Source organism: Dryobates pubescens, chromosome 7 (genome assembly GCF_014839835.1).
Source record: "Dryobates pubescens isolate bDryPub1 chromosome 7, bDryPub1.pri, whole genome shotgun sequence".
In the NCBI taxonomy this organism is placed as follows: Eukaryota; Metazoa; Chordata; class Aves; order Piciformes; family Picidae; genus Dryobates; species Dryobates pubescens.
In genome coordinates, this window is record NC_071618.1 from 1,169,558 (window position 1) to 1,184,594 (window position 15,037).

Here is a 15,037-nt window from a genome sequence, read left to right on the forward strand (position 1 = left end):
ACTGAAACCAAGAGGTTTAGTTTAGAATGTACCTTTAACATGTTCAACAAAACTGTAAAGCTTTTTTAACCACAGTGCCATTTACCTCTCAAAAAACCCAAACCAAACTAAAACAACACTAAACACTTAGTTTTGAACATACCCATATTCCCCAGCCATCGCCCTCGGCAGCCCGTTTTCGCCATCCACCCCGCCTCATACTGAAGCTTCTGCATGGGAAGAACAATGCTTGATCAATTAGAGGTTTAGTAATATCAGCAGTGGCACTTCAATGATGCATTACAGGACAGCTACAGATTACCACAAAATGATGTTTTTCAGGGAACTTCACTAAAGTATATGAGTTACACTGTTAACCTAGAAATGAAAAAAACTGCGTAAAAGCCCAGTTCCTCAGTTTTGTAGTAATGCATACTGTCACTCCTGCTGCGTACCAAAAAACAAGCATGCACATTTTCTTCTATTTACCTCGAATACAAAAAACTCATTACAATGTTCAGTTTAATAAATTATGATTTATTAAACTCTTCCTGCTCATTATACATCTCCTATAAAAAAAGCAGTAATAAAAGGCTCTTAAATATAATTGCTACCATTCATGCAAAATATTGCGCAAGCAAGGTACAACCTTTCATTTCTTATTTGATACTATCTACATGGTGGGATTCCGGCAAACACCTCCTGGTACGAGACACTGGATTAATTTTGTCAATGTATTTACAGGTAATCATAAAAAGTACAAACACTTGTTTCTCCAATGCAATACATCACACAGAATTTAAAAACCAAAAAGCCCACAGGTCATCTTACGGTCAGTGAAAAGCCAGTTGTTTAAATGATCTAATATGATCTACAGCTAGACTTGTCATTTATTTGGGGTTGGTTTGTTTGTATTTCTTAATAATGAACAAATATAGCCAACCAGCCAAATTGCCATTTTCCTTTACATAAACACTTATCCCTGGACCATGAGCTGTACACAGCAGTGTCCCCAGATGAGCTATTAGCTGGCTAGAACAGAACTGGAGGAGAGAAAAAGAAACATTTTGGACTGTGGCCAACTGTTTGCTGCACCCAAGTGATTCACATTAACTATAGCTGTTGTAGCACTGATTTTAAAATATTGATTAATGATGGATGTAAGATCACGAGGTCACTGCCTGCTATTGTATCTCTGACTTTCTACTCTTATCTAGTTCCCTAAATAAAAAAAAAAGTTCTGTCTTTTAAGGCTATCAGCTTTTAAGAGTACAAGGACAAGACACTGAAACTAAAAGGAAGATTTATGCTAGGCACTTTTATTATTTTCTATTCCTTTATCCTCCATAAAAATGCACCAAACTACAGTTAGTACACAGAAGGAAGTCAATGGTTGGGTAGCTGTTCTCTGGGCTATTCATAGCATCATCCAGTAACAGAGCACAGAACCTTCACTCAGTCTCCAGCTCACCAGAAAGGACATACAGCTGTGGATGGAGATAAAAATGTCCAGGCCTTCTGCTGCACTTTTCTGGAAACTGCATTCTATAGCATATGAAAGTTTTGTTTCCTCTGAACCTGGGTAACAGCTGAATTCAAGCTTTTATTTCTTAAAACTCTTTTCTTCTACAGCTAACAAACAGGCATATTTTGAAATGCAGTAAAATCATCCTTGCTGCAGGCAAGTTTCATTGGCAGAAGATGACAGAGATGCAGGAAAGTTTTCATAAATACAACCATTTTCATGGAATACTGCAATATGCCATATTAGGCAACCCTGGAATTAGAGTCAAAGCAGGTGGAACTATGCTGAAAAGACAAACTTAAGTGGTATGTTTCAGGACCTTTGCAAACACAGGAAGATTATGATGCACCTGGTTCTATTCTTCTTGTAGTTGCTGCAATCTGAAACATAGCCTATGCACATGTATGTAATTATGAAGACTAATCACATGTCAAGGAGACGAACTCTGTATCAGTAACCGAAACAAAGCAATCCCTCCTCAGTATGATGTGTTTTTTCTCTAGGAATGTGTTTCTTACTCAGAAACCAACTTCCAAGACACTGGCCTTTCCGATATTTTTAGTGGTTTACATTACACCTAATAGATACCACAAAACTCTAAAGAAGCAGAGAGAAAAATGAGAGATCATCTAGATGACCACATGAAATACAAAATGAACATTTTTCCTGTAGAGGACAGTACCCACTGCGAATGGTTACATGACTTCTTTCATATGGAAAATCTGTATTGTTCCATCAGTTAAGTCAATTGAAATTCAAATCTATCACTTCTGGCTAAGAAATTCTCAGAGGAAACAGGTATCCACTACAAAAATGTCATCTAGTTTTTTTACATACTATAGGTATCAATGTATGAGCTCCTAAGAGACACCAGAATTTAAACTACTGATTACCCACCCTTTCTCCTTCTGAAAAAAATAAAAAAATAAAAATTACAATAGCAACAACCAAAAGGATGTCTATCATTAAGAAACTCTCATGAAAAGAAACTCTAAATCTGAAAAACAAAGAAACAACAAAGAATGTTCAAGACTGTGCACAACCCACACTACAAGACACTGCAACATCAGCCTAGCAAAGATATTTTTTATTCCAGTCACTGAGTTCTTGAGAAGTAGGATCTGATATGCAGTTTCTCTGACTGCTATATAGACAACTGTATGCTTAAACTAAAGTATCTAATGCCCAAGAAACTGAACAACTGCTTTCATGAGGGTAAGCTTTTCTGAAACCTTGAAAGACATTCCATTTTTACCCAGGACACTGGGAGGTGAGGAATGATCTCTGTCTAAAAACTATTAGATCAGAAAACCAAATCCAGTGGGGCCAATCAGAACCATGGGTACATGCCTAGTTTGATTAAAACTAGAAGTCACAAAAACCAAACTATTTTTGGTGTATCAAGAACAAGGCGTATCAAGTTGTCTTCCTAGAGCCTGCAAAAATGGAGATGCTAGGCTGCAATGCCTACTTACAACATCTGATAATGATTTACCTTTTTATTAGCAGACATTGGTTTTGCCTTCGTCAGTCCACTTAGCCTCCAAGTTAGGAACATGGTGCTTCAGTGATTATTAGATGCCTTTGGCTCAAGTACTGAGAGACATGGATTATTTTCTTAATGTTGATATGAGCACTAAAGCTCAGTGACTCAGTTATAGTGAACCACCATGGTTACTAGTTTTCAGGGTATCTCTAGAGCCTAAAGGACATGCTATAAAGTGACCCCTTCACCCAGATAATAAAATGGAAGTGCTCATATTCTGACCTGTGAGCACAAATAAATCTTCAACAATTAGAAGATAAATACCAACAAATTCTGAAACTGCACAAAAGCCTGTAAAGGTAGATATATTATTCCTTGGAATAAACCCCAAGTTTCTGCTGCAAGAAAAGCTATTTTTAAAGAAAATAAGTTAGCAACTCCTGTGATGAACATAATTTGGCCCTGCATCTTTCTCTAGACCATATACAAATGGTAAAATCTTACTCTTCTAAAATAGGGCACTTCAAAATAGTTGTTTCTACTGGGCAATCTTTTCCAAAATTGAAGCTGTAAGAGAAACTGAGAGTATTCACACTTTGTACTTGGTGGCTCAGAAATACTCAATATAGCCCACTAGAGAAAGCCATGTAACATCTCTCTGCATACTGCTCCACAGGCCTAGCATTATACTTTCTAGTCCACAACCACTTAATTCTATTGTTAGACTGTTAATCAAAGCCCGTAAATAGCATTTCATGATGGCATTAAATGTTAAGCCTACATAGAGAAGAGAAGAGAAGAGAAGAGAAGAGAAGAGAAGAGAAGAGAAGAGAAGAGAAGAGAAGAGAAGAGAAGAGAAGAGAAGAGAAGAGAAGAGAAGAGAAGAGAAGAGAAGAGAAGAGAAGAGAACAGAACAGAACAGAACAGAACAGAACAGAACAGAACAGAACAGAAGTAGAGTAGACCAGACCAGACCAGACCAGGTTGGAAGAGACCTTCAAGATCATCACGTCCAACCCATCATCCAACACCACCTAAGCAACTAAACCATGCAACCAAGCACCCCATCAAGTCTCCTCCTAAACACCTCCAATGATGGCAACTCCACTACCTCCCCAAGCAGCCCATTCCAATGGGCAATCACTCTCTCTATGAAGAATTTCTTCCTAACATCCAATCTAAACCTCCCCTGGCACAGCTTGAGACTGTGTCCTCTTGTTCTGGTGCTGGTTGCCTGGGAGAAGAGACCAGCCCCCACCTGTCTACAACTTCCCTTCAGGTAGTTGTGGAGAGCAATAAGGTCTCCCCTGAGCCTCCTCTTCTCCAACTCTATAAATGTGCCTGTGCATACAAAAGAGCTGCACAATGAGATTTTAGATCATAACACAAAGAATATAGATGTGAATGTTGATATGACTTATCATTTGTTTTAATCTCATCTGTAGCACACATGATCTGATGCAGGAAAGTTAACTCTTGAAAATACTATAAATTCAGTATGGTGTGGTTGTAAGGCAAGAGGCTTTCCATTATCTTGGGCAGCTGGGGTAAGGTAGGTAATGAACAAACCCAGTCCAAAACCAGAGGTATTATGGGGAAAATGCTTAGGAACACAGAACAGAAATCTCAGTGGCTCTCTAGTAAGTGGATCTGGATCCTTATGGACTTTTAATTCCAGGTCAGTCCTAGTGTTGCCCAAACTTGAACTGTGCCTGCCATGCTCTTCATTTTTCCAGGTATATGCTACAGATACATTTCTGCTGCTTCTTCAAGTAGCCAACTTGGATCTGGCAGAATAGATACTATAGGAGAGTATACAGACTATTTCCAAAGACAAAATGAGGCTGCATTGTGAATCAGCGAATAACGCTACCAAATCTGTGTCTAAATACGTGACACAAGCAACCTCTAATTCAGATAATCCAGTTTCAGGTAACTGAAAGCTGAGTGAAAGTATAACATATTGCAATAGTTATTTTGCATTTCTGACCAGAGTGAACATCCTGTGAGTGTCCTCTAAGGCAAATGAACTTGATTTAATTAACATATTCAAACAATGCAAGCTTTATTTTTGAAAATGTAACCCTACTGCTAACAGCTGGTATGCCATTCAGAGGGACCTGGACAGGCTGGAGAGGTGGGCACAAGCCAACCTCATGAGGTTCAACAAGACCAAGCGCAGGGTCCTGCATCTGGGTGGAGGCAATCCCAGGCACAAATACAGGCTGGGCAGTGACTGGCTGGAAAGCAGCCCTGAGGAGAGAGACTTGGGGTTGCTGGTGGACAAGAAGCTCAACATGAGCTCTCAGTGTGCACTTGCAGCCCGGAAAGCCAATCAGATCCTGGGCTGCATCAGGAGAAGTGTGGCCAGAAGGTCAAGGGAGGTGATTCTCCCTCTCTACTCAGCTCTGGTGAGACCCCACCTGGAGTACTGTGTCCAGTTCTGGAGCCTCTATTACAAGAGGGATCTGGACATGCTGGAATGTGTCCAGAGAAAGGCCACAAGGATGATCAGAGGGCTGGAGCACCTCTCCTATGAGGACAGACTGAAAGAGTTGGGGCTGTTCAGTCTGGAGAAGAGAAGGCTCCAAGGTGACCTTATTGTGGCCTTCCAGTATCTGAAGGGGGCCTACAAGAAGGCTGGGGAGGGACTTCTCAGGATCTCAGGTAGTGATAGGACTAGGGGGAATGGAAAGAAGTTGGAGGTGGGAAGATTCAGACTGGATGTGAGGAGGAAGTTCTTCACCATTGTCCAGGGAGGTGGTTGAGGCCCCATCCCTGGAGGTGTTTAAGCCCAGGCTGGATGAGGCTCTGGCCAGCCTGATCTAGTGTGGGGTGTCCCTGCCCATGGCAGGGGGATTGGGACTAGATGATCCTTGTGGTCCCTTACAACCCTGACTGATACTATGATACTACCTCATGTCCTTGCTGATGAGTGTCAGAATCTTCTGCTTGAACTGTATACTGAATCCATTCCAGCTCACCAGGATTAGCCATTGTTTCCATTCTTGTGGCCTGTTTGAGTTTCATGCATGTACATTCCAGGTCCCACATCAAACTCACCACTCTACTTGGCACTAATCTGCAAGCTCTTTGAGGAAAGAACTGTTTTATGTGTTTACATGTTTCTCAGCACAAGAGCGTCCTTTTCTTGGCAGTCTTCTGGAAAAGAGCTGCTGCAAATGGGTCTAAAACTTTTCTACCACATATTGAAAAGATCAGAATCCAACAAAAGAACTTAAAAATAATTTTTAAAATAGTTAGTAACTTAAAAAAACCCATACTGTATTATTAAATCTGTGATCTGGGACACTTCTGAGTTAACACTACAGTTCCATATTAAAATAGATTAGTAAGTATGTTGCAAAGGAACTGAATTTTATTCTAGGCAGGGAAAAAACCTCTCAGGGTCAAGTTTTGTAAGATGGTCAAGTCAACTTGATGGCTGACTGCCACCAAAAGGGACAGTTCTGGTCTCAAACCTCTGCTAGCCTAACAGGCTTTACCTCTTCTTCTGAACCTCAACACTACCTTCAAATTCACACAGCCCCTATGTTTGTACTGGTCCTTTGTGCAACCCAGCTCACTAAATCAGTAGAAGATTTACATAATTTATTAGTTTCCTATTAGTTCAGCAAGCTGAATTGACTCACAAAGGCATCAGACAAAGCTAAAGCAGACAGGCCAGGAAAGAAGAACTGATGGAACTGGTCCTTACATTGTCTGTGGGACCTTAAGATTATCTTTGCTATTTCTAGAAACCGCCTTTTACAGTCATGGCTGCAATTGTGGTGTAAACGTGGATACAGAGTTGCAATGAGCTAGCCACTTTTCACTAACTAGACATGCTTGTTTTTTTCAGTCCCCAGTAAACAGGAGAGGTAGGCTACCTCATCTTTTCCATAAGATAGGAGTTTTCAAATAAAGTTAACAGTGAAACAACTTCCCCATTTTAGGCCACATGTTTTAGACCATGCCATAATTGTTTCTAATTACAAGCACTTGATGTTAAAAGGTCAACCAGCAAGTCCTGTTTTGCAGTTCAATCTTCTATGACATTTTAAAGAAGTTAAATTAGCTGAAGGACACTTGAAAAATATCTGTCCCCAAAGCACCCAACACCACCCCATCTTGTATGAGGAAACCTAAGATTATGAATTAGAAAAGAACAATCATTAAAATCTTGGGCAAATAAGACAGAAAACTGTTAGTGAAGTATGAGACATTAATTAATACTGTTTTTCTGGTTCTTTTTCTAAAATATTAAAATCCATGGCAGTTGCTAGAAAGGTGACATACCACAAAACCCATATTAAGATCAGAAAAAAACAAAATCCTTTTGTGTAGATGACTATTTTAAGGTGTTCTGTACATACTTTCATTTGGGCTTCATAGCAAAAAAACCAAAACAACTATACTCTGACCATAAGGTCAATGCAGGAAATCTTTGCTAAACTAATCCAAACTAATAAAGGCACTATTTTTGCAACTCAAATTGCTTTTATTTCAGATCAGTTTACTTTAACATCAAGGACTAATTACTTTACATACAAGTAACAACTAAAAAATATGCAATTCTGTTGTTGGTGAATCACTGCAATGACCTAATGCAGTTGAACAACAGATAAAACTTTATACGAGCGCTCTACAGAACAAAATGTTTAGACCTTTTCAGAACTGACTTAAAGAGTCTTGGACAGACAATTCTTTCAATTATCACAACTTAAAGAACCTTGAACATAAGGTACTGAAAACAGCATTACTGAGGTCTTCACCATCTTTGAGCAGTCTGTTTTCAAGATACTCCTTTTGCTTTTATACACAGCATTTGAGATGTTTAGTTCTTTGAAAAATAGCAAGCCAGATTCAATTTGAGACCAACTGTCAATGTTTCATTCCCCTCTAGGAATAACACTCAGTAGCAGCTAGTCTGTTTAGAGCTTGTCACAAGCAGTGGGTTTTTTTTTTCTCTTCTGCTCACAGAAAACTGGCTTCAGTTTCAACATTTCTATATTGTTTGGTAAAACTTCAGCCCGTTCTCAACGATGAGTGGCTCTTCATAAATTTTTATTATTATAATTAACCATAGAATACATAGAATACATAGAATAAACCAGGTTGGAAGAGACCCTCAAGATCATCACGTCCAACCCATCAACCAATCCAACACCACCCAAACAACTAACCCATGGCACCAAGCACCCCATCAAGTCTTCTCCTGAAAACCTCCAATGATGGCGAATCCACCACCTCCCCAGGCAGCCCATTCCAATGGGCAATCACTCTCTCTGTATAGAACTTTTTCCTAACATCTAGCCTGAACCTCCCCTGGAGCAGCCTGAGACTGTGTCCTCTTGTTCTGGTGCTGGCTGCCTGGGAGAAGAGACCAACATCTGTCTGTCTACAATCCTCCTTCAGGTAGTTGTAGAGAGGAATAAGGTCACCCCTGAGTCTCCTCTTCTCCAGGCTAAGGTAGGACAGAGTATCACATTAAGTCATATTTTCAGTTAAAAAACCTCAAACAAAACCAAAAAAGGTTGGAGCCGTTAGTTCTCAGCACATCAAAGTCACCATGCTTTTCCAGATAGCTAGACTGTAGTATGAATATTGAATACTAACTGTTTCAGTTAGACAATTAAGGTACAAATAAAGATATAGGCACCTTCTCAACATAAACCTTCTTAAACAAGTATCTACCTGTGTCAGTTTTAAGAGCAGACCTGCCTGCTTTCCATTTTTTTAATTTTTCCCTTCCTGGGAAGACACCGCTGTTTTTTTTCTGTAGGCTGTTGACAAACTCTGTTAATTCACACTTCCACGTTGATATATGATGCAATCTTGAATGTGAATAAAATTCAGAAATAAAACTACAATCTGAAGGTTTGGACATAGGTAAGGAAGCTGCCTTGCTAGGAGTATGTAGATAAAGTACATACAACTGTTTCATACAACTGTTCTTACTGCCACCAAGGCACTGGCAAGTTTCAGCAGACTTCAGGAATGGACTTCGTAATTTCTCTTCTGCACTTACATTCTTTTGGATATTCAACCCTAAGAGAACTTAGCACACTGGCAATCTTTATGCCAGTTTCTAAATACCTATGTTCCAGAATAAAATGTATTGTATCAAGACAGATGAAGAAGTGTATCTTGTGGAATTAGGACTTTCAGTAGCAACTCAGTGAACGGGCTGTAAATCACAAAAAGGAAATTCTCTTTCTGCCTTGGACTTGAGTATTCGAAACAATAAGCAAGATGAGTATATGAACTGGATATTCTTCCTTCAAGTCTCTATGCTTAGCTGCCTGTAGTTTTTGAAAACAAACTCTTCTCTGTTAAAAGGAAGACTAGGATGTTAATTTTTTTCCACCTAATAGATCATGAGACCTTGGTAAGTTTGTCGTTTGTGCACTCAGCCTGACAGTAACTCAGTCCCACAACTTGTGTCTTAATAAGAAGCTTATGCTGTGCCATAGTTTAAGCCTCAGCAGGTAGCTTAAATAAACCGTACTTCCTCCCAAACAATAAAAGTTCCTTTTGCCGAATGACTTCATAATACTTCTTAGGTACAACTGAAGGAAATGTCTGTGTAGAGCTAAAGAAAAACTTAATGATGTAGGTAAAGTTGACATGTGGAGGTGTAATTGATCAAAATAAATAACTGCAAAATTTTCCTGAGGTGATCAAAGCAGGGAATCTGTGAATGGTCTGAATTTATTAACATTTCTTAACTCTGCTGGTGAAAATCTCTTGACATTATCTTCAGCTTCCCCAGACTTCAGGACAGCACACTTGTGAAATCTTGTCAAAAGAGACTACACATTTCTGACTGATTTTGTGGATTTGGCTACACAAGTGTATGTATGGGTGTATATATATACACACACACACATGTGCACATATATGTGGGTGTCTGTGTGCATATACACACAAAACAAGGGTCTTGTGGTTGATCAATTTGCTCACTACCCAGATTGCTCAGATTAACCACTTTGGCTGCAGAGAATGGCATTGGAAATTGATACACTCTCTGGGCTGACACTCTAATTGACATAATGAGAAGGCACCACTTCTCTACAAGCTATTTTTTCCCGAAATGCCCAGGGCAGTTGTGCTTTATGCTCATTCCAATGTTACCAATGTACACTGAGCAGCTGCTGAGGTCAGGCTTTTCAGGGAAAAGAAAACACATCCACTTTGCTAATCATAGCTGATGTCAGATACTAAGGGAGATCATCTCTCTACTCACATATGAGCAACACTAAACACAGCAGCAAAACTCCAAGAACTCAAGTAACTTTAGAATTAAAAGCACTGATGAGTACACATTCGGTATTTAAATAGGTTGATTTTCTGTTCCAGCAGCTTTTGAATGACATTACTCAATTCCAACTGACATTGCAGTCAGGTTCCCAAATGTTTTTCTGACTTGCCTTCAAAACTCTCAAAGCTGCAAATTTCTGGTTTAAGTCTCTACGAGATACAACCTCTATGTTTAGCCTTGAAATTTTAAGTTTCTCCTCAAGTTTTCTACATCTTTCTTTAGTCCATGGATATTACTTTTTTATCAGTTCAGACCAACAAGACTAGTAAATGGAGAGATCAAAACAAACAAATATTTTTTCCTTTATAACCTAGTTCATTTGCGGATTCTTTGACAGACCATTATTTTAGATCCTTAGCTCAACTGAGAGCTGCATTCTAAAGCACAAAATGGCAAAATACAGGTACTCTATTTGGTAAATGGCATTAATCATTTACCATGCTTGCCATGAGGTCATGGACTTTTCTGACTGTAAGAACCACCATCAATTCCACTACTTTCCTGAAACAGCAACAGCTCCTAGTTCAAAAATAATCTAAGTACAACTGTTTGTCCAAGATGCTGACTCATCATGCCCTGAACTAACAGCTTATTTGAGCCACTTCAAAAAGATGAAGCCATAAACAACATGCATAGAAGTTTATTTTACTCTGGGTATTCATTGACAACTAGAACTTGACCCAAAATTATAGCAAAAAAAATCTAGCAAAATATTGCCAATCTACAAGTCAATATGGAAAAAACCTTGGAGCAGTTCTCAACCTTACTCCACACACCTTCAGCGCTGCTTTCACATTTTGGCATTCAGATCAATCCACATGCATTTGCAAGAATGCTCTGCAAGGTACTTGAGCAGTGTTTTCTCCTGAGTGAAATTAGCTTTCTCCCTTTTCAGGATTATTTACTTTCATAAATCAAGAAGCTGAAAAGGTCTGTATGAATTCAAGTAGACCAAATTAGGACAATACAGCTGATAATTTCCTTATGTTGGGATCTGGTTGAAGTATTTACAGAGAGCCAAGAACAGAAAGCAAAATCAACACGAAAGAGTTAAACGCAGTATGGCCAAGCTTTACTTATGCAAGCAACCACATTTCAAACTACCAGCTTCAGCTCTATCACATAAGTAGAACACCAACAGGACGACCTGAAGGTCTTTACCCAAGAGCTAACAGAAATTCAGGGACCACAGTCTGCTTAGGCCTTTACAGCAAAAAAATATGAAGGATATAACAATCCTTCCTATGGCTGTAGCAAACTGTAAGTATCTCCTAGAAGAATTTAATGATCACAGATTCCCAAATTGCAGTAGCAGCAGTCCTTCAGTTAGTTCTGAATATAAAAGTCACAGGACTGGAAGTTATTACTGCAGCCCAGAATTTAAAGCTGGCCCACACACTCACCTCTCTCCCACTGAAAAGTGGGAAACAAGTGCTTCCTAATTCTGACTTCTGAGCACCAGCTACTCCATATGAAATACAAAAATGGGGAGACCAGAGACACAGGAGATTCTCCTCCCTACAAATATTTGTGTCTCAAATTAAAATGCTGTCTGGTTTCCACAACAGAGAAGAAAGCTGCTCTCAGGGAGAAACACTACATAAATCTCTCTCTCAAAAAAGGACACTTCCGCTTTCCCTTGTCCAGTTTCACATACTAATACAGACATAGTCTTATCAGGGAGATGAAACCAAATTAAGAAGTTGCTTGGTTGCTGTCACTTGACATCACTCTGCAAGACACAGGCTATAAACACCACTGCTCACTGTAATAGATTATTGAATAACTCTGGGCAAGCTGCCTCACTAACAGCTCCCAAGTCAAGGTGGATCAAATCTGCCTTGGAGAACACCAGAACCCAGTTTGTCTGTGGGCAGTATCTTGGTATCAGCAGGGTTTTTCAGGAGACACTGCACATTTGCTTTCAAAAATAATGGAAACTGCCCACTCAAGTTGTGGATGTCTCCTCCCTGGAGGAGGTTCAAGGCCAGGCTGGACAGAGCCTTGAACAACCTGGTCTAGTGGAAGTTGTCCCTGCCCATGGCAGAGGATTTGGAACTAAACAATCTCAAGTTCCCTTCCAACCCAAACCATTCCATAATTCTATGATAAGTCTATAAAATCTTGCCATTGGATACAAGACAGTTTGTCTCCTGGGCCCAGCACTATGGTCAATGTGCTGCAGTGAAGCAGTGATGCCCTGATTTCTGACAGGAATTGTCTTCCAGTTTCCTTTATACCTGGCATTCTCTTTTCTCTGTTTACAAAGAAGTACACATATTGATACCTCATTGCCTGTAGTGTGGTCATGCTACTGTGGTTTACTGATCTAGTGTGAGGTGTCCCTGCCCATGGCAGGGGGGTTGGAACTAGATGATCCTTGAGGTCCCTTCCAAAACTAACAATTCTACAGTTCTAAGTATGCTGTCTTACACATTGGAGAATTACTCAAAAGTAGATGCTTTTTCACATCCATTTAGATTTCCTCTCTTACTTCTTTATAGTTCCATGACTGTTCTCATTTCTATTAGATTCCATTTTTTTCTGATTTTGCTATGCTTAGGTAAACAAATGGCACTATCACCAAATTAATCTACACTGTATTCTTGAGGGAGAGTTTCAACATTTGGATATTTAAGTCACTTGTTATATCTCTTCCAGGAAAACACAATGCTAAGAGCTGGCAGAGATCTCAGTGATAACAATGTATACTTCTAATAAAAACAGGAAAATGTTCAATACAAAAGAATTAATTTATCATTAAATAAACAATAGGTAACAAATTACATGGGGAAAGTACATGATGGGGTCAGGCAAGTTTTTCTTTTCCTGCTTGTCCGAAACAGCTGGCTAAAAATAAAGGTTTGTACAATCATATTAATTTTTTTCCACTTACTCAAAAGCAGGTTTTCTGTTTGAATCATTCTTATTTAAAAAAAATAAATCTCTAGTACCTGAAAGGGATGGTAGAAAGCCTCAAAATTTGCCACAAAACTTCTTTAAAAAAAGACATCTGGGTCAAGGGTTCAGAACACATTCATCAAAATCAGCACTCAGTTACAAGACACTATCACTGCACCAGAACAGGCTGTGACTGAGTACCTATATACCACCTAGAAAGACAGGACTGGTGCTATGTTTGAAATGCCAGTTACTGAATAATGTGTTGAAGATACATATACGATACATTGAAAAACATACATTCGATTCACTACTGAGGCTTGAAATATGCCAACGTAATTTTTGTATTAGAGCTTTACTTTTAAAACTATCCTCAAGTAGTTAAACATCAGTGAGTCACAAGGCAGGTGTCTGCACTCTGTGTGCCTCTACTAATACTGCCCTACCAATGACCTCCAGTCTGACAGCTTGGGATTATTTACTAACAGGGATTGTATACATTATCCAGTGGAAGAAATGGACTGAACAAAATTCCAATATGGTGGGAATGGATAATAACTACATGCTTAAGACAAGATGGCAAACAATTTGCCAGAGATTCAGATTTCTGTGTTAAATGTTATAAACCTCAGTAAGACAGAACTATTCCAGAAATAAATTTTAACTATAACCTCTATCAACTAATGGCAATTGAAGAACTGTTTTGAACAGTTAAATCTGATCAACAACAGCGTCTAAAATAAAGAATCGGGATTGTAAAACTACAATCCTATTTTTGCTTCTTTGGACTACATTATCAAATCTGGGATTGGACCTGGATTCTAAATCAAGATGCATACATCAACTCATCTTTTTACAATTAAAAAACTCTCATTAACACAAGCAGAGTATTCACAGCTCAGAGTATTCACAGCTCTGTCATTTTGAAAACTTGGACATTAATCTTAAAGCATCAGAAATAATGTAATATTACAGTATACAACACAAGAGATTTTCTACCCAAAAATCACATGCTTGTGGTACTATCTCTCCTCGAAGATTGATACACTATACATCTCTCATCAAGGGCTTTTTGCTCAGCATCACAAGTCAAGTCAATGGTAACTATACAGTAAAATGCAGCAGGGGTGAAGAAGCATCAGTGAACACGTATGTACTCGGGTGTCTGTATGCAAAGGCTTACTTATCAAGCATAGGTCCTCTTCCTTTAGGCAGACCGGTTGTACACAGCACTATTGCTCAGCAAATACAACTTGTGACAAAACACGATGGAAAAACGCAGGCAGATACATGCTGCTACGGCTGAGTGCCTCAGCGCGTGGGGTGTTCGCGAGGGCAACGCTGCACCGCGACTTGGCCTTTCCTCTTCCTCCTCCAACCTATATCCCTGCAATGACCCCTTAGCTAGCAAAATGCTGGCGGCATCACTCCGGCTCTGCCTGGGGAGCCGTGTTGTGTCTGAAGCGCAGGCCCCATGTGACCAGCACACGCACACACACCGGTGCCGCCACTGGCGGGGGAAGGGCAGGGCCGACCGGGGGTGGCAGTGGTCCGCACCCCCGGCACACCCTCGGCCACTTGCAGAGGGCGCGCCCGCGCGCGCTCAGAGGTCTGTCCCACTCCCTTTCCCTCCCTCCTCCACCCCCCCCGCCCGCACTCCCACCCGCCAGCACACCCTCTGCGCGCGCGGGCAAAGCGGGGTTGAACGAGGCCGCCCGCGCTGGTTACATAACCCCGCACGCCACCCTCCTCACACCCATACCGAGTCCCGCGCTGGGGAAGAGCTGCGGCGGGGAGAACCAGGCCGCGGGCCCAGGGAGGG

The 15,037-nt window shown here is 40.2% G+C and overlaps 1 protein-coding gene across 3 annotated transcripts in view; it reads right to left on the reverse strand.

Moving 5' to 3' along the window:
- Positions 1-15,037, reverse strand: part of REV1 (REV1 DNA directed polymerase) — a 62,050-nt gene that overhangs the window by 46,598 nt on the left and 415 nt on the right. For 2 of the 3 annotated variants that reach the window (XM_054162833.1, XM_054162832.1), the window contains exon 2: positions 143-209. The exons of the other annotated variant lie outside the window; for it this stretch is intronic. In XM_054162833.1, coding sequence (XP_054018808.1) covers positions 143-199 — 57 coding nt within the window. In that variant the 5' untranslated portion in view covers positions 200-209. The remainder of the gene's footprint in view (positions 1-142; positions 210-15,037) is intronic. 3 annotated transcript variants of the gene reach the window in all.